A 24,905-nucleotide genomic window follows, 5' to 3' on the forward strand; every position below is an offset into this window, starting at 1 on the left:
CCTAGATTTTACTATTTCTCTGAAATAACTAAAAGTGGCGCAGTAAATAAAAAGTAGGCTAACTGCGCCACAGCATTCAATCACCAAATCAAACTTTGGTTTTGAGTAACACAAATGAAAATCCCACGGACAAAAATTATGGTAACCTCAATGGTTGGCTTATTAACCTTGTGTTGTGTAGCACACTTTATAAAGGCAATAATTACCAACAAGCAATTTCTGTAGCTAAGTAGCTCTGAGACTTCTGCATCAACATGACCCACTCTCTCACCCCAGATAGCAAACATACACTGGGACGGAACTGGGCCACACCTACCACAACGTTACCACCACACCTACCATTATCTGCATAATGGACCTGATCCGGCGTCCAAACGCACATCGGTCCAAAACTGGTCTGGATCCGTTTGACGGATCTGGTTCCAATAAGGGCTAAGACTGGCCCAGTATGATAGTCTATGCAGATCTGCTTATCATATGCAATACGGGTCCGCTTATTGTGTGTGGTACGGACCCGTTTATCAGATATCAGCTGGCTTTGTTTGACGTGTGAAATGTGATTGGTAATTAATTATCCTGAAAAATCTGTTTGCTACACATTTGCTAACAGGTTCGTTATAGGTTCACCCAGGCTAAAGTTCGTAACGTTTTCCCAACAGCTCAACTAATAAACATAGGCTACAAACACGCTAGGGGGGTAAAAAAAACTTTACAAATAAGTGTAAAAATAAAATAAATATTTTTTTTTATTCAACAACCTGGCTGTAGAAGTGCAATCCCAGACAAAGTTTAAATCGTGTTAATTCCACTGTTCCCATCGATATTCAGGCTGTCTTCCTCAGTCATGGTCAATCTGAAACAACACAAAATAAACAATATAGCTGCAAGCAGCAATGAGGGGGCCAAGCAGTGAGATCAGCAGGCCAGATTTGCCATGTAAGTCAATGCTGTTGCATCAGACATATAGCCTTAAGCAGTCACAGCAAGTTCCATCCCATACAACCCAAGATTGGCTGAGTTACAAGGTCAAGTTTCACATCAAAACATAACTGATTTTGTGGGGCTGAACCAGGGCTGAGTGTCGCCGCCCCCTCCCCCTACCCTCTACCAGATGGTTCTATGGGCTGCCATCGACTTCCATTGCAAAATAATGCGCATCAGCAACTACTGGCCAAAATGCATTTTTGTCAATTACGGTGCCCCCTAGAGGTCAAATGTCACCAAATTTATTGAGCGTCCTCCCGATGGGGTCTGAGGTACATGTACTAAATTTGGTTGTGATACATGAAAGCATTGCTGAGATATGAAATCACTTCCTGTTTGGCGGCTTCGCCGCAAATTTCGATTGGCTGGTACAGGTCAATGCTTCTGTCAATTGTTCCAGAAAATTAAACACTGATAAGGCATGGTCTGAAGATGGTCTGAGCCAATTTTGGTGAAAATCAGATGAAATTTGTGACCAGTGAAAACTTTTTAGTTTTTTGATTAAATTCAATATGGCGGCCGAATCAATTATGTTGACATCACAAGTTGGCCTGGATCAGCCTAAGGACATCCAAAAGTACTACCAGACACCACTAGTATGTTTTAATTCCAAACACATCAACAGCTATAGGCCAAAATGCATTTTCGCTAATTACAGCGCCCCCTAGAGGTCAAAGGTCACCAGATTTTTTGAGTACTCTACAGATGGGGATATAAGTCCATGTACTAAGATTGGTTATGACAGATGAAAGGGTTGCTGAGATATGAGCTCACTTCCTGTTTGGCGGCTTCGCCGCATATTTCGATTGGTTGTTACGGGCGAACGGTTTTAGTTCCGAAGACAAAAATCAATAACTTTTGTGCGGATTGGTCTGAAGATCATATGTATTAAGTTTCGTTAAAATCGGACAAACTATGTGAGGCGTGAAACTTTAGTTTCACTTTCGATAAAATCCAATATGGCGGAAAATCCACCATGGCGGAAATTGACGTCATAGGGTGCGTTGAACTCGGCTTGGTCCAAGGATTCCAACGATACCTCATTTTTGACAATCGGGCAAACGGGTCAAAAGTTACTTGCGTGAACGCACGTCCAACTTTGGCCTGTTGGTGGCGCTAGAGGGTTTGAGGTGCCGACAGGAAACTTAGTGAATTTAATCATTGGACTGTCCCCAATAAGTGTGCCAAATTTCAGAACTTTTGACCAGTCGGTTCTATGGGCTGCCATAGACTCCCATGGCGGAGGAAAGATGTTAAATAATAAATATAGCTGCAAGCAGCAATGAGGGGGCCAAGCAGTGAGTTCAGCAGGCAAGATTTGCCATGTAAGTCAATGCCGTTGCATCAGACATATAGCGTTAAGCAGTCACAGCAAGTTCCATGCCATACAACCAGGGTAGGAATTTCACGACGGCCACGACGGCCATGGCCGTCGTAGCCCCTTGGATTGGCCGTGATGCCCCTTTGAAAATCAGAGGTTTACAGGCCACGATGGCCTTGGTGCCCCCTTCTTTCAATATTCTGCTTTGCGTCCTACTAATAGCGATTTTTATTTAGCCTGTGGCCTGTTAAAATAATCTTAGCATTCACAGCGCAAATTAATTTAGTCTTTTACGCAGTGGAGAAAGTGACAGTGCAAGAAAGAAAGTGCGTCCAAATTCACCCATTCTTCTCAGTTTAACTACTCGCGAAGTGACCTACTCATCATCACACAGACATCACAAGTATCACATGAAAGAGCTTTTTCTCAGCTTTTAACCGATGTTAGCCGATAATTGCTGTGTTGAACGGTTTGCGATAAAAGTAAATAATATAATTCAATTTAATCCTACATTCTACTGAAGGTTTTGCGTCCATGATCTCCCTACCCATTCATATCGGTGGAATACTTCACGAACCCTTCTTTTAACACATGACAAACCAAATATAAGAATAAACAGCAGACCTTACCGAACACAAAGGTGTAAAACAGTCCCCTGTACAGTTAGCTGTTCCAGAGTAATCCAGTTTCGAATTTGCAGTAAATTGCATGGATGTCTCCAAATTTGGGCTTTAAGTTTTACAATGTGTTTAAATTGTTCCACATGATTTCATAATGGGCCAAATACAAAATAAATGTTACAAATATCGCCTACATATTGGTAAATCAGAGGACAGCTGACTAACAGTTTGTGAAAGTAGCCTTAATGATCACAAAATGCTAAGCATGCATCTAGGCTATTTGAGTTTCTTAAAGCTGAGCTGTGCTTAAATTGTTCAATACATGATTTCATAGCAGGCCAAATATAAAATAACTGTTATATGTAGCCTAGATATCTATAATTATTAGATGATCAGAAGATTTACAGTTCTATGTAATATGTCATTTTTCATGTTTTTGTCATGTTTCATACAGTGATGCAGGTCTACTGCAGTGAATAGGCTAAATACAACTTTGATCATTTTTATATGCTATAGTTAACTTTGGCCTTGGTGCCCTGACATGTGGCCTTTGTGCCCCCCACCAAATATGCCCAACTGAAGGCCAAGTGGCCTTGCCCCCAGAATGGTGAAATTCCAAGCCTGCATACAACCCAAGATTGGCTGAGTTACAAGGTCAAGTTTCATAGGGTGCGTTGAACTCGGCTTGGTCCAAGGATTCCAACGATACCTCATTTTTGACAATCGGGCAAACGGGTCAAAAGTTACTTGCGTGAACGCACGTCCAAATTTGGCCTGTTGGTGGCGCTAGAGTGCTTGAGGTGCCATCATGAAACTTGGTGACATTAATCATGGGACTGTCCCTAATCAGTGTGCCAACAACTTTTTACCAGACGGTTCTATGGGCTGCCATTGACTTCCATGGCGGAAGAAAGTTGCATAATAATAAGAAAAGATAGAAACACAATGGGTGCCTTCGCAGCTTCGCTGCTTGGCCCCCAATAATAAGAAATCATAGAATCACTAAGGGTTGCCTCGCAGCATCGCTGCTTGGCCCCCAATTAGCCATTTATTCCTTTTTGAAAATAGGCTAAGTCACAATTACACTCGTTTTTTTATCATCAGTAATCCTGTTAGCGTTCACTGTTTTTTCCAAAATAGGCTAGTTATTGTGATGGCTGTTTTGCTCAAGCTAAGCTAGTAGCTGATATTGCTGGAAAATAATAGTATAAACTTACAGTAAAGTTATCAATCGCTCGGCTGCTTGTTGTTGTCTCTGAATAAACCAACAGAGACAAAAAGCAGATAGCCTACCTTGAAAAGTTGGGCTATGTCCTAGTCCAACCCCAGGCTGGCAAATCATGTCAAAAGATTGATAGTACGCAAACCAAAGATCCTTGATTAACGTTACTGCTTGGACTTCTGCATGCGTGGCAAGAATATGGGGTTGTCTCATAGCACTGTTTGATCTGACGCAAACAACAATTGACTACTTTTACCACTGCTAGGTAATAATAAAAATAGTGAAACGAGCATATGATCAATATTGAGCCAACTATATCTTCTTTTCCAGCCTTACTGTAGAAATGAAGTGGCCATGGGAACATAGTGCACCCCCATGGTTTCTAAATTTGTGCCATTCCAAAATACCTTTTTTTTTCTTTAGCAGCCAGTTGACAATGAAGTAGGGAAAGGACAGTCAATTTAGCAGAATCAGCATCTTAATTAATATCATTACCACCTGGGTCTGCTGTGAAAAAATGGTCCTTCGGCTCATATCCGTATCACAGGTTTGGGCCAAATCAGTGTTTTGTATTTTAAACGCATCTCCTGACTTCCAGTTGAGTTGCGGAAATCGGACCTGGGACAAATCTGTAAACCGGAGATAAAACAGCATTACTAGCAGAGCTGAAACCTCTATCAGGAGCAGATCTGACCCACAGCCAGATACCGTATGTCCGCAACAGGCGGATCTAAAGGCTTTTATGCGGATCCGGCCCAAAGGAAATTGCTATCTGGGACAGGGTTGATGGGTGCCTTACTGCATGCATGCATCATCCCATCACACACTGCATGCAATCACTAATGTTTGATAATACTCTAGGCCTCTTCAGAATAGTCCAGTTTTTTCCCCCTTAGCCATTCTTGGTTGCTTGCAGTGTGTTTTGGGTCATTATCCTGTTGGAAGACCTATTACCTGTGCCTGAGACAGAGCTTTCTAACACTGCACAGTATGTTTCGCACCAGATGTGCTTTGAGGTGACTAGCCTAAAGGCTCCAACATGGGCTACACTTATGACATGATGTACACACATCCATTCATTTGACCAGTTTATGTGACAACTGGTAATAAATGGATATGCAGCAATGTGTGTAGAAAGATTCTACAGTGCCCTTTGGTCTTCTGTGTCCATCTTTGAAATTGAGGGTGGGGGTCAAGCAACCCATGCATTTTAATTGGTTAAATGTTTGGACCATGGTTAGCCTACATTTTTGGACAGAGAAAGAAGTACCCATCACTGATCAATTAGTCTATTGGTTTACAATTTAGCCTTGAGATGGCAAGCCTTTGACAAGGGGAGTCACACCCCATTGGCCTACCCAGAACCAGGCTTTGTGAAATAAACAATAAATTAGACATATCATTTCTTATGTGTCTTGCACCCACCAAGTCAAATTCCTTGTCTTCTCTTTTTCGTGTGGACTTGGCAATAAAATGATTCTGATTCATTTCACACATGTTTTTCTTAATGTATTAAACCTATAGGCTACATAAAATAATTTATCCATGTCTGCAGACATCTGACAGATAGGCCCTACACGCACGCACGCACGCACGCACACACACACACCACCACCACCACCACAACAACAAACGTGTGTAAGGACTTGGCAGGTCAGGGTCTAGTTTAATTTATTTCCAAAGTTGAGACGTTTCATTCTGAAAAACCGTTGTCTTTTCTACAAACGATGAGCGCAAGACGAAAATTTCCGGTCTCGGAGGGCTGAGGCCCCCCCCTCCACACACACACACACACACACACACACACACACACTCTACTCGTAGCCTGTATCCTGCCGACCCGTCGCTGGTCAACTTTTTAGAGGTTGGAACACAGCTGAGCTTCATCGTAGGCTGCTTTATGTTAGCCTAAGTCATTTTTAACCAAGAGGACTTTAACGCGGACATACCCTGGTGAAGAGAATCTCGATCCGGTTAAGCTTATGAAATAGACAGGGGAGAGAGCTTTGAAGTCTTTCACTCCGTAGCCTACCATCAGCAGCACCTAAAGGTGTTTAGCGTACGAGGAAAGGAGCGCAATCTACCTGATGGCCGAAGCTAGACGTGAGGAGGAAGAAGAATTGAAAGATGCCAGTGTTCTATGCAATCGAAATCAAGCAACAGGTAAAAAAAAAATATTGCTACTGTTGTTGCTGGATATACAAACACCTTGTGGGGGGATTTGGAGAATTGTCTTAAGATTAGCTATAAATCACTAAAGTCATTATCTACCTATTAGCCTATTATAGACAACCTCGGTTTTTGTGAGACCTACCCGAGACACCCTCTCCCACGTTAGGCTAATAGCCAACAATGTTGTTTTGAGACACAAATGATTCTCATTTGGGATCATAGGCTACTTTTCCATTAAAGCAAGGCCTACTGAATCCTGTCTGAAATCACAATGTAGCAAGTGAAGGCTATCCTGTTGCAGCATTTTTATAAATTCTATTCATTCTATTGACCACACTTATAATTTGATGGAAGTGATGGCCTCTCTAATAGCCTACTTTGTACAATTCTTACTCAATAACAACCGAGAAAGGTTAAATTCCTGTAGTCCCTCTTGAAGCAGGGCAGTAGGGAGAGAGCCTTTTGGCTTTGTCTGCTTGGCTGTCATGACTACATTTTTCAAAGCCTACTAACTTTTAGTCAAAAACCTTCGCCATGTGGTCCTGCTGCTGTGAAAAGACCCATTCAGGACTACAAAAAGGAAATCAAGTTGATGCCATATAGGATACTCAGATGGGGTTCATGGAAACCAAACAGGAATGTCCAGACACTGTTGCAACTTTTTCAAAGTGTGGGTTTCATTTTGTCTCAAAGCCACTTGACTGGGTTTTACAGGACTTTGAGTACCTTTTACAGTACTCCCTACATGTATTCCAAGCACATCAATGAGCAGTTTTATATTCCATGACAAACCTATGAAACATTTGAATATGGCCATACCTCTGATCCTGTCATGTGTTCGTCAAAATAGAATAAGTTGGAAGCTTTATACACATTATAACTAATCTACTGTTACACATGCAGGGTATGAATTTATATGAAAACGGTGTAACTACCATATTAAATAAGAATGAAGCTTTGTTTGTTATTAGACCCTTGGATACTACTCCTGAAAGCAGCATATTATATAGTTCAAATGTTCTCACCACACACTGTGCCCTTATATTCACACCTGTTTGTCTGGCACAGTTGTTGAACATTCACCCCACCCAGGCCATGGGGTCTGACTCGCCCAGGTTGTTTGTTCAGCTATGGCCTGTCCACAGCTGTTTTAAAAGCCAAGCCTGGTTGGTGTGTCTGTCAGCAGGTGGGACTGAAAGAGCTAGTGAAAGTTGTATGCACCATGCAGTTATCGTGTGCAGCTGGTGCATACCCATGTCAGCATTTCAAATCCTGTTCCGATGTTGTTCAGTCAGCAAATAGTGTTGTTTTCAGAAGTTAATGACATAGTAGACCCACACAGAGATAACTAACACTCTATAATTAGATATGTGTCATAATGACCTCATGGCATCAAGTGTGCCTTCACTCACACACATGGAACATGTGGAAAAAAACAGAAAGTTGATTGAAAATATGCAGGTATTCAAAGAAGGTATGAAAAGAAGTGCATTTTAATGTTGGATCGAAAAGGTGAAGACAGGAGACAGATGAAGAGAGATGGAAAGAGAGTAATGTAATTAAATTTTCAAACAGCCCAATACAGTCATGTGAGCAGTTTGATATTCAGGGGTCAGGGGACAAGTTGAGCCACCACCTTTACCTTGGAAACTTTACACAAACACAAAAAAGCAGTTTAAAAAAAAAAAACTCACAAAAGGGATTTATCTCAGTTTAACATATTTATATCAGATATGTTGATGAACGGGCATTGAGTGAATATAGCAAAAGTGTGTGTGAGGGGTAGTGGGGAAATTGAGCCACGTCAAAGTATACTGATTAGGTTCAACATGTTATTACAAGTGTCGGCTAACAATGGAGATGCACACTATACAGTAAATAAACTGTAGAACACAAGTGGCATGCTGCTTTGATGCACTGATTTTCATCTTGGTCCCTGATGATATTTTGTAGGCTATGCCAAGGGCCCAGGTTTAAAAATACTGAATGAGTTGAATGGAAACCAAGGTACTGATACATTTGGGTGCAATACCCAGTGGTGTTTTGCAAACTGCCACTCTAGACACCTTCCAAGTCCCAACAATTGATGTAAGTAAAACAAACAACAAATAGAGTGAGTACAACCATTGTTGACCTACTTTTTGATGGCACGAATAATAATAATCAATTGATCACACAACATTACATTACCTTTTGCAGTACTGTAGGGCCAGCTTCATTTCATGCTCTCTATCACACACCTTATCAGTGGCTTTCCTCAAAATAGTTTTATTTGGACCAATCATTGTTTTGGTGAAGACAGCAAAATATATTAATGGCCAGATATGCTATACAATGGTTTCCCAGTGCTATACTGAGAAGACATAATCTTGGCACATATCAAATCAAAATTATAAGGCAAAATGAAGTGTGAATAGCCAACAGTTGGTGGCTGTAGTCTCCATGAGGACGACAGTATTCTGTCAGTATTGTTTCCAGATTTAAACAATCATTAAGCCTGTGTTTTCTTTATTGCTAACTTCTTGTACAATAGTTTGTGTAATCTTTAGCTCACACAGAAATTCTGTGTGAATTTCATTCATGTATGAACTGAAACTAGAACATACCTGGTAAAGATAAGCAAATGAGCTTTTCTTTTTCTCTTCCTGGCACCTTGTTAATGATCATGGTGTGCAGGTTTCCGGGTGTGGCAAAAGAATAGAGAGGAGAGTCATACTTGAAATGGAATGCAGGGACTCTGGAGTATTTCTGTAAGACATGAGGTGGAATGTATAAAATCATTTAAAGTAGTATATAGCCACATATCATGTGAGATACCTATGGCAAAAGGGTATAGCCACATATTATATTGTCCACCTATGGCATCAACCTATGGCAAAATGAAACTGTCAGTGCAGTGTAGCCTACACTCATCCTGATAAGCTACATTCTTGTTGATGTAAATCAAATTGCTCTTCTTTTGTCTGATTGTCGCACACTGGCAGCTCGGAAGCCCCTCCCTTATAGGTAGCGTCACTGTTGCCAGTTGCTTACCTTTGTCCGACTGCTGGTTCACACACTTCTCTCGCATTCAGAGAAATACGAACACAACACAAATCTTCAACAAAGGACATAAAGGGTGCGGGAAGTCTTGCTATTTGCCAGCCACATTTTAGTCAGGTAGGAGTATCTTTATTTATCTGTAAAGTAGTTTGTGTATATGTTTTTTGAAGTAAGAACCATGATGTAGCTAATCTAAACAAGCTCAGCTGATTAGATGGCTGGAGTCAGGTGTTTTACTAATTGGTCATGAATACCCACAGATTTGGTATCAATTGCCTACACAATTCGGTTAATGAGCTGAAGTCAGATGTTGGATGATTGTTGTGAATCAACTACATACATGGAGATCATTCATTTTTATGTTTTCTGTCAAAACCTGGAAATGGCAGTATATTGAAACTTGGTGAGCTGAATAGTGTGATAGAAAAGTCTCTGTTGTGTCTGAGTGGAGTGGAGTTGGGCCCAGAGACTGCTGAGGTAATTGATACAGCAGGTGTGGTGGAGGGCTGTAACAGGTGGACCCTGCAGCTGCAATCCTGAGTGTGTTGTAGTGGGCCTTCATGGACACGCTGTGAGCAGCACACGCTTTCTATGACCAACTTTTATGATCGCATGTTGTTTTGATTAATGATAGAGCAGGGGCCTATTGCACAAAAGCAGAATTAAGACATCTGGGATAAGTTACTGAGCTGCGCCAGAGACTTTCTAATGTGGAGACACAGCACTCAAAAAATACTCTATAGAAATGCATGGGGCTAGTTTGTCACGCCAATATGGCCGTTGTCTACACATATCCCACCCCTTCCTCGGCAAAACGTCGACATGTGAATACATTGAGCCAATCATATGGTGTGTTGTGAAGACATCGTGCCAATCATGTGTTGTGATCTCGCCGCTGGAGCAAGATTGGTGTCGTGAAGCCTTGCGCACGCGCAGTTCGACCCAAAGACTGTGCCCGATGAGTGCCCATAAAACGTTGGTATATGGCCGCCGAGTGGACTTGCCTAAAAGGATTTATCCTAGTTTTGTGCAATAGGCCCCAGCACTAGACTATTTTTTGGATGAATATTTGAAAGAAGTGGTCTGACAACAACAATGCCAATATTCATCACCTCACATTCTCTACTGTTAACTGTTGTGTCAAAATAGAATTAAAAGTCAAATTGGAATCAGGTGGCAAAGAGAGAAGCCAGTTTGTTTTGAGCATCTGATTTAGTTTAGATAATTGGTCCTACTGTGTTATTGTAGAAGGCATCATTCTCTTCTGTCTTAATAGAACTGGTTTCTCTGCATGTTTTACTGCACATCATAACAAACCTTTAGTTCTTCAAGCTCCATACCAGTGACTCATGACATTGACAAGTGGTCAACATATTTTTCTTGAATGGTGTATGTAGTACCTTTTTGGAGGCACTGGCAATAAGTCTGCTGCTTCATATGTGAAAGCAGAATGGAACTGCCCCAGCAGGTTCTGTTCTTCTTCTGCTCCAACACAATAAATAGAATGTCACTAGAGGTGTTTGTTGCCAAAATACCTTGTGCTGAGTCTGACTTCAGTCTTCCTTTTTCTCCACAGATCGATCAGAAAGGAATAAGCCGGACCAAATTCAGCCAAGGTAGGAATGATAGAGGGCTAGCAATGCTGCTTTTGCTGTTGTAAAACCAACTTCTATCATCGATTGATGATAGATTATGTTATTTTACTGATACTGTTGCAAAGGCCATAGTAAATCACAGCTTTCTGGCAACACAGCCTATCACAATATCTATGGGAAATGCTAGAAGATAAATATATCAAAATTTGTATTTGGGTAAATGAAGATCTTGAAAGTCTGGAAATTACTCCCCATTATGAGAATATGTTCTTAATAGTATTATTCTTAGTCCATTGCAATCCATTATATACATATTTGTTGCTGACATAGATGGGCAAATTTATTTTTGCTTTAAACTTAATTCCCAGTCAAGAGGTCTTACTCTCATGGTGTTGTTATGGCATTTATGGGATTTTGGCTGCCCAAAACCACACCCTCATCATTACATTATATTTCTCAAGCAATGTCCATGAATAAAACCTAGATTACAAGAGGATTACTTAAAAGAGTGAATTTATATTGGAATATACGTTGGGATTTTGATTCCCCAGGAATGTTTAGATTGCACAATATGAGAGGATTATGTAATCATATAATTATAATGAATATTTGTTGTGTTTGTGACAAGAGAAGCAGCATGTTTATATCCATGCAACCAATCCATCCAAAGCATTGAAACCCTCTCAGGACAATACTTATGTGTGGCTCCTTTAAGGAGCCTTCTGAGGATAATTAGCCTCTCACAAAGGAATTGATGCATTTGTCCTCCAGCTTGCCGTCATACATAGAGCTGTGGACTCTCTCTCTCTTGATCAGTGGCAGACCCTCATAGTTATTATCTCTCTCTCTTGCATAGCAGCAGCTATTCTTCCTGGGGTCTATAATGATAATGTATCGGCCTGTCAGCTAGTAATTCTAGTTATCACATTGACTTCCAAAGATTAGAGGACAGCAGAGCAGGAGTCTGTGATGAGAGCAAAGCTGGTGTGTCTGACTGGCATGGATGCTACATTAGCATTCCCATATTACAGGCTCTGCCAAGGGGCCCTCCCATAGAGCTACATGAGTTTCCTAATGAAAGTGGGATGCTTGATCACATGAATTGAAACTGCATCTTTCAACTGCAACTTTTCCTGTAAGATGGGACCTGAAAGCTGGAATTTGCTGTATGGGCAACTGCAATCGGCAAAGGCTCAACACTAATGTCAGTGCTTGCCTCAGGTAGGTGAATGCAGCCTCTAGATTGGTTCTGTCTGCAGCGGATATGGAACAGCTACTCAGCTGTATTGATCAGGCAGAAGTAGTAAATGACAGCCCGGGGAATCACATTTCTCTGCAGTGATTTATATCATGTTTGGCCAAGGTAGCAGTACTGCTATGCATTTTGTCTGTTTTGGATGGATTTGTTTGTGCAGAGAAAATTCCATTTGTGACTTTCACAGTCTTTGGGTAATTACTGCCATCTGCTCAGCATATAGTGTAGCTTCCTCAACTGGGCTGTCCCTGGAGCAGAAGACAACACCACACCACAAATTCAGAAGATGGGCAGTAGCCCCTGCTTTTTTTTTTATCAGTTAAAGCATCTTCTAACATTGTGCTCCTCCAGCTCAAGACCACTGGCTTCCATACGAGCTGCCTTCAAAAGGAGTAAGTACTTTTAAAACCTGAATTGTCTATCCAGACTGTTTGGCTGCAAGTATAATGAGAATGTTTGACTTCATGCCATACCTATGCTGTATGCACACAGTGTGTGTTTTAGGCAACACCTTCAGTCTTTTCCCAAGTCAATTAAATAATTTCTTTTGTTGTTGAAGCTTCGGGGAGAACACCTTCCCAGAGTGACCACACGAGAGACAGAAGGTTTGTTGTACAGCAGCTAAACATCCACATAAGGCAACAAGAAGCACTATCCCCCATATAACCTCTGATTACAGCTACAGCATTTGCTATGATATTATCTCCTTTGTCTGTTGATTTGCCACACAAATGCATCTGTTGAATCAACCTTTATAGTATTTGGACACAAACCAAGAAATAGATTTGTTGGACACAAACCACGACAATAGATGGTTGTGAGTGTTGGTATCATGTGCTATACCGATTGAGTAAAGTAGCTAATAAATAAAATACCATTCTGGGCTTGTCAAGCAACACATCACATCCATTTGTCCACAAAGGTGGTGGTGTCCTTACACTGAATAAAACTAGAATGGACCCAAAGTGGTGCCAATAAAGTTGTCCCAATATGGTGGTGCTAACACTGTGTCTTGTTATTCATAGTTTGCTACCTTTATGCTGCTTTCATTTCAGATGCAATTGATGCATGGGGTCCATTCCAGAAGTAGTTGATCTGCTCAATAAAAAAGATAGACCACTTGAAATAACTGATAATTGAAAACTGATAAAGATAGGAATTCTCTCCTTCACGTGTAAGAATAAGCTGTGTCCTGTAAATTGATTAAAGTGCAGGCTGTCATAATCTTGATTAGACTTGTAAGGCTCTGTGCTTGGTTGCAGGCGGCCGGAGATAACCATTGTGTCAGCGGAGCCTCTGGCCTCTACTTCCTGGTTCCCAGGGGCCTCTGCCCTCCCCTCCCCACAGCCTGTCTGGGGGGCCAGTATCCCAGTGGCTGCCAAGGTTGGAGTGTACTTAATACATAAACTTGAACACTGCTGGAAAGGGTGTGTGTTTGCTTGTAACATTCCGTATCGTCGGCCTGTGTTTGTTTCTCCTCCTTAATAGCAGTGTGTGTGACCCCAGCTTATGTGTGGTGCAGTGTTGCTGAAGTGCCTTTTTTATGTGCTGCCATGCCACAGTATAGCCTACTAACTCGCAGTAAACTGACCTTGGGAAATATTTGTTCAGCAGAGTTCAGCAATGACAATAGGCAGAGCACCTAAGATGCAGGAGGAATTTGCAGTCACTTTAGAGATAGGGGCACGAGTGCTTGTCTTTTTAATGTAGAAAAATAATGTAGGACTTGGTTTACTTTAAATGAGACTTTGTTGTTTAGAAGTTTCTTGGAAATGGTGTGACTGTAAAGAAATGTAAGTCTTACTCGTCTGAATCGCTGGAGTTTGCGTGTAGCGTGGCATTGAATTAGCAAGATGTTTTTGCCCATTGATTAAATTAAAATTTGTTTGCATTGCATAGTGCATAGCGTGTCATACAGATTAGAGCCTTTTCACTTTATTCCACAATTTGAGTTTGAATGCAAGCCTTGTCTTGTTGATTCAGCACTGTTTCTGTGGCCTTTTTCTCAGCATAGCATATGAGGTCATTGCTAAGCTGGCCAATTCATGAGTCACCGTCCCCATGGCTGGTTCCTGGGCAGAGTAGCCTAGCACTTTGGAGTGTTTGTGAAACTCCCTATGCTTACTTCCTTTTTGACGGAGTAGAAAAGGTTGTAGCTATACTTATTTTGTGTTTTTACATGACAAAAAGAGATGAGCTGGTTGATTGACATATAGATCAGAGTGTGTTAACTTGGCTTGCATATGTGCTTGCGTGTGAGTGAACTCCCCCTCTCTCATGCCTTAGCCCCCACCATCCTATGATCAGGTCATCAAGGAGAAAACCCAGGAGCAGGACGTCACACCAACACCACCCCCTCGTCGATCCCACACCACAACAATTGCCACACAGACGGACACTGTGGACACTGCAAATTCACCTGACCCAGAGTGCAGAACCCCTTCACAGTCCAGCAGTTGTGAAGCACCTAAATGTAAGGCCCTAGAGTTGTTTTTTTAATGCAGTGGCAGACATTTCAGTTCTGAGGTGAACAATTGTCTTATATTGTTGTTTCAGTGAAAAGGCCTCCCAAACCTCCACGACCATCGTTTTCTGTGAAGCCAAATCCAGCGCCAAGGGAGAGCCCACTCCTAATAGCTGAACCTGCTCTCAATCAGAGAGAAACAAAGAGCACACACACACAAGATATTGCTAGTGCTAATGCTCCGCTAATCAATGCTATTCACCTAAACACCACTGACTACCCAAATCGCTCTCCAGCAGCATGCACGGCATCTGGTTTGGAATTGGAGCCCTCTGAGCTTCGTAGCATTTCTGACAACATTGTCCCTGACGTGTCCAATCCTGACCCCTCATCACCCTCTGACTCTTCACGGATACAGGCACCTCGGCCCGTTCCACGCCCTCGCACAAGACCCAGCAAACCTGTCCGCACAGAGGTCAAGGTTCAAACTCTAGTCCGCATAAAGGACAGTGGAGATGCCCTTCAGGTGATCTCCGACAGTAGCAGAGACTCTCCTCCTAACCCCTATCTCAAAGAGCTGTTGGAGGTCTTCAATTCGGACGCCGTCGCTGACCTCAGTGACTCTGGAGGCTCCAACTGTGAACTAAGTGACGAGAGTGGAGACGACTCTTCCGACATGAGTATTCGCACTAAAATCCAGGCCTTTGAGGGCCAGGTCAGCACAAATGACCATGTCGGTACTCCTGTGCCTGTTCCAAAGCCCCGCAACCAACAATCCAAGCCCCCTATGCTGGCACCTAAACCAGCATTAGTTCCACAACCCTCAGTTAAGAGACAGATAGATGAGAACCACAATGAAAGTGGAAATGAGGTGGCCAGTGTTGCCTCCAAATTGGTCCCTGCCCTAGTCCCACGCCCTGTGCCTCCTAAGAAGCCCTCTATTGACCAGAGGGACGTCCCCACGGTGGTCACACCAAAGGCTGCCCTCCTGCCCCCACCACGCCCTCCTCTGCAGAATAAACCTAACAGCTTTCTGCCTGAGGAGACACCCATGACTAAAGCTCCCCCACCTGTTCTGAGAAAGCCCTCCCGAGAGCTGCTGAACCACAACAACCATAACTCCACCAGCCTCTCGTCAGCACCCAGTGGTGCCACAGAATGGCCCAACCTTCGGTCCTCAAGGGTTTACTCGGGTCAGAGCAAACAGGAGAATGAAATTGCGGATTCTCCTGCACCAGGTTAGTCAGCTTTTAAGCAATAGTGCTGGCAAAACTAAAGTGCTGACTGAACACTAGCACACTGAACATTATGTGTGTCCCACTCAACATTAAGTCTTCTACTCAAATGTGCTAAAAGCTGAAATGTGTCTCTCTCATACCGTTTCTGCTCTTACTATCTAGCTAGTGTATGGACACAGTCATTGATAACTCCATTATTCCTACAGCTCCAACTCCCCCCAAACCAGTCAGAGGAGTAGAGGGCTCCTTTAACCGTGGAGGGGTCATGCGCAAGCCCACCATGATTCGGGTTCCAAGTACATCTGGCAAGTGTGAGTTCCTTGTGTGTGTGTGAGTACTGTTAAAATACTGTAGTTCTGTATTTCCTTATTTGGTCTGGGAACATGCATTGCCTTTTTCCTGTGGATGTCTATCTGTGTTTATTAATTGGTGGTAATGTGATGTTGTGGTAATAGACAAACATGGGCTGTATTTAATATTATTTTATGTTCGTCAGTGGCGTACGATTCCCAGGATGCCCCCCCACCCCTTCCTGTTCAGATGCCTGTAGGGGGACCTCCACCACCCAGCCAAAAAAATAGCTTCAGATCACAGGTAACTCACTTTTTCAATACTCAATACAGATCACAGGTAACTCACTTTTTCAATACTCAATACAGATCACAGGTAACTCACATACTCACATTCTCAAGACTCAGCTATCCACAGGTCAAATTGCACACAAGCCTTTCCATATGTGTAAAAAATGTTTGCACAGTTCTTGGACATTTTTACATTATGAGCACAATATGAGTATAGTTAGAATTAAGTTGAATCACTGTTTCTGTGGACATTCTGTCTCTGCTGATTCACTCTGAATAGTTGCTCCAATAAACTCCTACAACAGTGTAGTTTTGATGATCACCAAAAAGCCTACAGTACACTTAAACCCAATTCCCAGGCAACAGAACGAGCCAAACGTGTACTGCATGAAGAAACTGTTTTTCTTCTTTGTCAAAGGTCATTTAGACACTATCCTTTTTCCTTTTGTTAATGAAGCCACTCAACCGCACCCTCCATGAGGTAAAGAACGGAAAGGCCAAGTTGGAATTCCCCCTCTGAAATCCAATCTCTTCTCAAACTTTATCTGTCACCCAGAAACTCAAACTCTATTTGTCTATGCAGCAGCTAAAAGACTGCGCATAAAAAGTAGTGTAGTGTTGTAGAAGTGTATTAAATGTAGTAATTTACTGAAATGTTGTCTACGTTATTGTTTAGTTCAGAGCAAAAGTGTTGAATGTCTTGCACTGTGTTTCACTGCCTATGAATCACCACAGTAAATTAGCCATGTCTGCAGGTAGCTAGTCTGAACTTGAGTGAATGTTTCACTGTAAGTGTTGTCCCTCCAGGAATGTTGTTGTCATGCTGACCTCATGTTGAGCTAAAGACTGTTGCCATAAGAAATCCTGCTAACGGACTAACAGGCCTGTCTTTCACCTGCCCACTGCCGGAATCTCACAAAGGCAGCTTTGTGTCTCCATGTAAACAATGACTCTGGCCAGCTGATGGCTGACTGTGGGGAACTGTCACAGGATTGGTTGTCATGGTTGCATATCTGCTGAGTATGGAGTCGCTGTGTGACCTCGGGCAGCCATATAAGGCCCAGTGGCTTGATGGTTGTGAATGCACATTCCTGAACACTCAGGCTGTATTATGGAATTCTCTTTCATGGCCTGCATGGGCTGTTAATGCATATGAAAGAGTTTTCAAATATTTATATACTAAAAATAATTGTTAAGCCTTTATGTGCAGGAAAAAGAAAAAATGTGTAGTTCTTTCATAACCTGTGTATAGTTATGTGCAATTAGTTGTCTTGCTTTTTATTGCAGGATTTTGGCAGTGGGTCATCTCCTGAGCCCTTACTCCCTCCAAGGTGTGTCTTTAGTATTTTGAATTAGTAAAATGTGTGTTAGTTCCTTGTGACATTTTTATATGAATTTGACATCTTCCTCATATGTACCTCTTAGGCCAGCTAGTGTCAAGGTACTGCCACCTCGTCCCCCTCCAGCTAAAGTTGGCCCAGACAGACCCCCTCCTCCCAGAAAAGAGGCTTTTCAGCCTCCTGCCTCAGTCTCCTCAGTGGCCAAAGGGGCGTCTGCCAACGAAGGTCAATATCAAGAGCGTAGGTCATCCAAAACACCTAAAAAAGGACCTGTTCTACCCCCAAGACCTAAGCCAGGACACCCACTCTATAATAAATATACAGTAAGTATTTTGTGTTCATAAAGTACCCTGACAAACTTGAGAATGTGAGTCTGGTACTGCAACTTTGGGATGTGATTATGGGGTGTGTTTCAAACCAAACAGGAACAAAATGCTTCTGCACACAGTTGGATAGACCTAACCAATCAGAGCAACAAAATATGTGAATCCTGTAGGGAAATCAGCCAAAACATTCTTCTTTTTGACAAATGCCTTAGTCGCTGTTTTCTGTTTTTATTATTTTTTTGTTTAATTATTGCACTGTCAATATCTTGTACATCAACAGACGTGATTGTGAAATCTAATTGTCTAGCTTCTCTAGCGACAGCCTTTTTATTGTAAACAAAATCAACCGAAGCACGCTCAGGTGACGAATGACTGTTGCTCATCTGTCCATCATTGTATAAAGCCCGCCCAGACGATTTGATTGGTGTGCAGTGTTCATATGTGCATAGTCATAAGGGCATTAATATGGGCAAGTCCAGACCGAATTTCCCGACCTCAAATTTTGTGGACTGGGTTAAATTCAGGCTTCCAGGCTACCGATGAGGGGGAGGCTTAAGTAAATCCAGTATACTTTCCACAAAAAAAACATTTTTTTGGACAAATGTCCAGCTGTTCGCACTGGTAAATATATCTTTCATTGTGTAGTGCCCTGTGAAGATATGCATACAATCCTATAGCCATATAATCTTATTCAGCTGTACTTACTTACTAGTAAAACATCTATAATGATTTTTGTGCCATCACCATCTTTTGGAACATGGTTGCTTATGGTTTTGATTCATTCTATTTTTGTCTTTCTCTTATTCAGCTTGAGATCCCTCATGCCATTGCCGAGTTTGACTGCAACGGAACTAATCCAGGAGAGCTCTCCTTTCAGGTACTGTACATGTTGTGATGAACAACACTCCCTGTGTTATCTTGTATGGACATGTTCAACCAAATGCAAATTTCCTGTGTGTTGTAGAAAAATGAGGTCCTGGTGTTGCTGGATCAGATAGACAGCAAAACCTTTGAGTGTCAGGCTGGAGCTGTTAGTGGGCGAGTGCAGAAATCCTACATGAAGATCATCACTCCGCTCTTTGCTCACTCCCTGGAAGAAGCTCCACAGGTGGGAATTCCCAATGATCTCTCCCACTCCCTTCTGCGTCCTGTCATGTCTGTGTTTTACATTTATGTTGCGAAGAAAACTTGGTCGCCGCTAGGGTTGCAAAATTCCGTGGGAATTAACGGGAATATATGGGAATTAACAGGAATAAACGGGTATTAATGGGAATAAACTGGGAATTTTTAATATGGCAAGTTAGTCTATAACAGGGAACTTAAATGTAGTGGACAAAACCCCATCTTGCAGCATAATATTAGTTAAAACAACCTGATTTAATGCAATTTCAGTCAAATTTCTACCCTACACATATGTCAATCACATGCACACAGCAATCGGCATAGGCTGCTAGACATAAAGGAAACCTATGGAGCGTTCATGTGCATGGGGAAAAAATGTTCCAACCAATCGGATTTTGTTGTTGAGTGGTGTAGTGTATCTTGGGCAGTTCAGTGTTGCTAGTTTAGCACACTAGTAAACCATAGGCAGATAATGGGATTCCCGCTAGCATACAAATCATATTGCTTATTACGAAACAAAATGTTAATGTTTGTATATGAAACAGTTTGTATGAATTACCCAAAATTTCATGTTAATTTCCGTAAATTCTCATTAATTTCCTTTAATTCCATGAAAGTTTCCAATTTGGAATATTTCCAAAATTCCCCAGTTTAACTTCCCATGGTAAGTTTCCGGAAATTTACCGGAAATTTTCCGCCCCTTTGCAACCCTAGTCGCCGCACACTGGTGTTTGGCCGACAGGCCGAAACGTTGGAATTATATCAAAGAATTAGGAGAGTGTGTGGCGACCAAGTTTTTCTTCGTTTATTTTCCCTTGCCAGCACCTCGGAGGGTGTGCATTCTTTTCGATATTTATTTATTTATGTTGCACCATGTCAATTTGCATATTAAGTAAGACAATAAAGTACATCTCTAAGATCTAAATGGCAGCGGCAGATTTCTCTCAGCAACTCTGTGATCTTGCAAAAAGTGGTTAAAGAGATATTCCACCATTTGGGGAAATACTCGAGTCTGACAGTAACACTTTTAGCTCCAGCTCATTGAATCAGATTAGACCGTTAGCTTATAGGAGAGATGAGCTGGAGCTAAAAGTGCTACTGTCAGACTCAGAGAATGGCTGGATGAACTGGGAAAAGGTAAAACTCAATTGTTTAATTCAAGGGGAGGTGGAAAACGAGTGTATTTCCCCAAATGGTGGAATATCTCTTTAAGATCTGCATCTGTTTCTGGTTCGTTTCAGAATACCCAGCCAGAACCCTCAGGAAATGGTGGAATGCAGGTCCAGGCTCTCCATGACTTTATCCCAGGTGAACCTGAATGACTCCAGTTCTACTCATCAGCTGTTCATGCTTTGTTGACTTTCATTCAGTGGCTTTGATTCAGTGGCTTTTTCATGTTACGTAAAGCTTTCTGGTTTCCTCTGTGTTTGGTAGAGGGCCCAGGAGAGCTGCACCTGAGGGCAGGTGATGTGGTGGGTCAAGTAGAGCAGCTGGACGATGAATGGTATCTGGGAACTCTCAGAGGAGTCACAGGCTTCTTCCCTATCAGCTATGTTAAACTGACTGTGAGATCATCAAAAGTAAATATCATCTAATAAATGTGTATTCAGTTTTTCTACTGATGAATCCAATCCTCAGTGATATAGTTCTCCGGGTCTCTGATCTCTCTCTCTCTCTCTCTCTCTCTCTCTCTCTCTCTCTCTCAGCCCATCTCTCAGTCTGCTGTACCGTCAACCCATGCCAAGACCTTGCCAGAAGCACCCAGCAGGTGAGTCTTTTTCTTGAATGCTAAAATGTGATCTGTCATTAATTTTGGTGTCTTACCACAGGGCCTCCACAATCAAAATAACTCTGCATTTGGTCTAGCCTGGTAAGCACACAGACCTTCTCAATTGGAATTGAGAGTGGGTCTGGACAAGGTTAATTAACTTACGACTCCCAGCAGGGGTGAAACTAGCAGTGAAATTAAACTTAAATTGTGCATTAAACGTGTACCAAATTGTTTCAGAAGTGCAGCATTTTTTTAAACAAAAGATTTAAATGCAGTTGTTTACTCAATTCCAAACAAATACACGTCAATGCCGGATTAGCGATTGTATTTGCGTGGCCATGTTTTAGGGACATTGGAAATGGGCTTCAATGGCCTCTGCCCAGACAGGCCTGCAGAGCAAATCCCTAATTTGCCAAAGGTTCATATGAGTATTCTCAGGCTACATCTGGTCCATATTGTATTAAGGGAATATGTGCAGTATGATGTATGTAATTGTTGTGGTTGTATTTGTAGTGGACCCCGATGCGTGGCACGATTTGCCTTTGAAGCAGAGCACAGTGACGAGCTAATGTTTTGTGAAGGAGATGTGATCCAGCTGCATGAGTACATTAGGCAGGATTGGGCACGGGGTAAACTGGGCACCTGTGTGGGCATCTTCCCTCTGAACTACGTGGAGATCATAGAAGACCTACCAGCTCAAACGGCATCAGATGCTGGCCAGACCAAGATAGCCCTACCTGGTAAAGCTGTTCTCTCACACACACTCACTCATGTTTTTGTAAAGTGTTGGATTTGGAACTGTGTTGGATTCAAACACACACACATTCATATTTTTGTGCAGTGTTGAACTAGCCGTGATCATTGGTAAATGAGTCAAGTAGCACTGGAACCTCTCCCTTTGTGTGGAATGAGAGGAATGTATGAGTCTGTTGGTGTGTGCCTCCAGCTGCCCCATGCAGCAGCACTGATTTCTAATGCACCGGGGCTCGGCCCCGCTGCAGCTCAGTCAAATGAGTGGATAAGTACAATTAGTCCAGTCAACTCTAGTCCAGCTGAGCATATGGATGATGATTTTTATACATGTGAATAGGAATTTTAATAGGCTTTTTAATTAGCTGCTTCCCTAAAGCCAGTACACTCTTATCCAGATATAATGTACATCAGTATGGACATTTGAGAAAGTACTCTAAAGCAGCTCACTCTGATTTTGCTGGTTCATCTTACAGGTATGGTGTCCTCTCCTAGCATGTCCTCAAACCCAAATCAGGTAACCCCCTCTCTCATTGTTATGTTGACATTTTCTAAAAAAGACTGAAACTGAAACTCTGAAAATGTTCATGGGCATATCCAGGGTTCCCACGGGTTATGGAATTTCTGGAACTCATGGCATTTTTGAAAGTCTATTCCAGACATGGAAAGTCAGGGAATTTGATCATTTTTGGGGCAGTCATGAAATATCAGGAAATTTTGTTGTAGCAGTTTAAAATGTACTTGCCAAATATAATACATTAATTCAAATATTTCCATGCCGAATTGGATTATGTCTGGTTATTAGCTTTACTGCTTGCTTGAGTAGCCCAATTGATTTATTCAATGCCCATTTATTTCATTTAATTTCCCGCTCTAAAGAAGCAAAAGATTCTTGACTACTGCGCGTCTGCTCTAAAATCATTGGTCGGTATACTGTACAATTAATGATATAACTAGTCATGGAAATTCAGGTTTTTTGTCAGGGGAAAAGTCATGGAATTTTACATTTGAGTTAGAGTGGGAACCCTGTATATCATGAGTACTTATGACCCTGTGAACTGGTAAGAAGATTAGTTTGCACTTGGATTAACTCTCTCCCTGTGTCCTTTTGTGTCTACGTCTTGATGTGCCTGTCCGTCTGTTCATGCCTGTGTCTTGATGTGCCTGTCTGTCTGTTCATGCCCTGGTGTGTCTGTGTGTCTCCACAGGCTGAGTGGGCGGAGGCTTTATATGACTTCACCGCTGAGACAGATGATGATCTTCCCTTCCAGCAGGGAGATCGTATCCTGGTAACAGCACATATGGATGAGGAATGGTGTAGTGGACGTGTCCACGGCAGAGAGGGCGTCTTCCCTAAAGCGTTTGTCCAATTCAGCTGAGTCAGTAACTTAGGTAAACACGCATATGGACAGAAAACAGCTGGTCAGATGATGTGCTGCACTAAGTGCTCTCTTACGTGCCCCATCATGCATTGAAGTGTCGGTCATCATGGTCTATACAAACAACAAGTTAACTCATACCAGTGACCAGAACAATTTTTGTTTGACTCCTCCCTCTCCCCCATCCCCTCTCACTCTGGGGCAGGTGGAGAGCCAACACCTTGTGCCTGTGTCAGTGACATCAGCTTCAGCATGGTCTTGGCCAACCCGTGCTGTTAGCACATTTCCCAGTCACTTTAGCCACTTTTTCCTCAACTTGATGCCCCTGGTCTATAAGGAAGGAATAAACTCAGCTATGGACCCATTACCTGGGTGAATAGAAAGAGATAAAGGCTTCAGCACGGATGGCAGTCCTAGTCTACTTTATTTACTGGAACAATAATAAATAACTCCAACTAGGAGTCCTCCTTGAGAAACAACTTGGCCTGACCTAATGGCAATGAAAGAAGTCAGTTGGTGTGGGTATGAAAGGCTTATTTTGCTTTCTGCTGTGCTGTATCTCCCTCCACATACAGTATTTCTCACTTCAAGCGGCGGATGAATCTGTCTATAATGTTTTTAACGTATGTTCTTTTCTGTATTTTGTTTACAAATAATGTATTTATATGCATGTAAAGTCATTATAACGGGATACTGATGTCATATTCCAGCACATGAATCTGTCATGATTAGTTTCTGTAGTAAGTGTTGAATAAACCTGAATAAACCTATTTTTTGGTTACCAGGGGCGTGAATGTGTCAACATACTGTAAATAGACCAAGCTTTTTCACTTTCAGAGAACACCGAAATATAAGTTTAGACTTGCTCCACCTTGTGGCAACAGATTGAACATTATGGAGGGGTTAGTTGTGATTTTCCTTGTGAATTCCCAGGGATTTTTCTCTCCATGACAACAGTTAATGACAGGCAACACTTTGGTGTTGCCTGTCAAAACCTGTTTTCCTCAGGATTCATTTTAAATGGTCAAAGATGTGGACACGTATTGGCTTTTGCATGAGCTGGATAGCCATTATGGAAGCACACTATTTGATTGTATGCTGCTCTATCAAGCTTGTTTTCTGCAAGCTGTAAGAAGTTGGTTATAGGACAGGAACAGACACGGCAGGGCAAGCCCTTTCAACATTTAACCAAACCACACTCCTATCTGTAATGCATTTAGATGAATGACATTTGTCCCACTACGAGTTATATTGGTAGTTAGAGATGTCTGCAATGACATTTGAACTAGTATAAATTGTATTTCAATAAATATACAACATTATTATGTAAATCAAATGTTATTATACTAGAAAAAATGCAGGATTTTTTTTCAGCCAGATTGCAGGATTCTGTCAGCCAATCAGAATGCAGTCTTTCAGCCCCTAACTAAGCAGGTGCACAGAACGAAAATCAGCAGTGAGGCTTGCTGAGTTTAGAAGTAAAGCTGAGGCAGTTACCATCACCACCCAGGGGAAGCCTGTGGAGATTACCAAGGAATACTTGGACACTATATTTGACAACCTGCTGACGTTTTCCTCAGACACAGAGGAGATCCTCAGAAAATGTCAGCAGCAACTAAATCTGCTCAGAAAGTTAAGGCCGTTTGAGGTTAGTAAGAACATTCTCACAACACTTTATATGACAGTATCGACATAAGAGTGACATGACACTGTCATGGCACAT

General features: G+C 42.1%; 1 protein-coding gene across 2 annotated transcripts; it reads left to right on the forward strand.

Moving 5' to 3' along the window:
• The first annotated feature begins 5,977 nt into the window (after positions 1-5,977).
• On the forward strand, positions 5,978-23,963 carry sh3d19 (SH3 domain containing 19). Of its 2 annotated transcripts, XM_048260390.1 has the most exons (20): positions 5,978-6,310; positions 10,938-10,977; positions 12,563-12,603; positions 12,771-12,816; positions 13,474-13,594; positions 14,498-14,684; positions 14,768-15,913; positions 16,120-16,224; positions 16,410-16,507; positions 17,782-17,825; positions 17,920-18,157; positions 18,969-19,037; positions 19,125-19,268; positions 20,524-20,590; positions 20,717-20,862; positions 20,989-21,050; positions 21,567-21,793; positions 22,280-22,320; positions 23,012-23,195; positions 23,388-23,963. In XM_048260390.1, the coding sequence occupies exons 1-19, from the start codon at positions 6,235-6,237 to the stop codon at positions 23,180-23,182; spliced, it is 3,069 nt and encodes a 1,022-aa protein (XP_048116347.1). In that variant the 5' UTR covers positions 5,978-6,234; the 3' UTR covers positions 23,183-23,195; positions 23,388-23,963. The 2 variants fall into 2 exon arrangements, with proteins under 2 accessions (XP_048116347.1, XP_048116337.1); XM_048260380.1 differs by having other exon boundaries at positions 23,012-23,963.
• Positions 23,964-24,905: the final 942 nt, after the last annotated feature.

The sequence above is a fragment of the Alosa alosa genome, chromosome 1, assembly GCF_017589495.1.
Source record: "Alosa alosa isolate M-15738 ecotype Scorff River chromosome 1, AALO_Geno_1.1, whole genome shotgun sequence".
NCBI classification, from domain to species: domain Eukaryota; kingdom Metazoa; phylum Chordata; class Actinopteri; order Clupeiformes; family Clupeidae; genus Alosa; species Alosa alosa.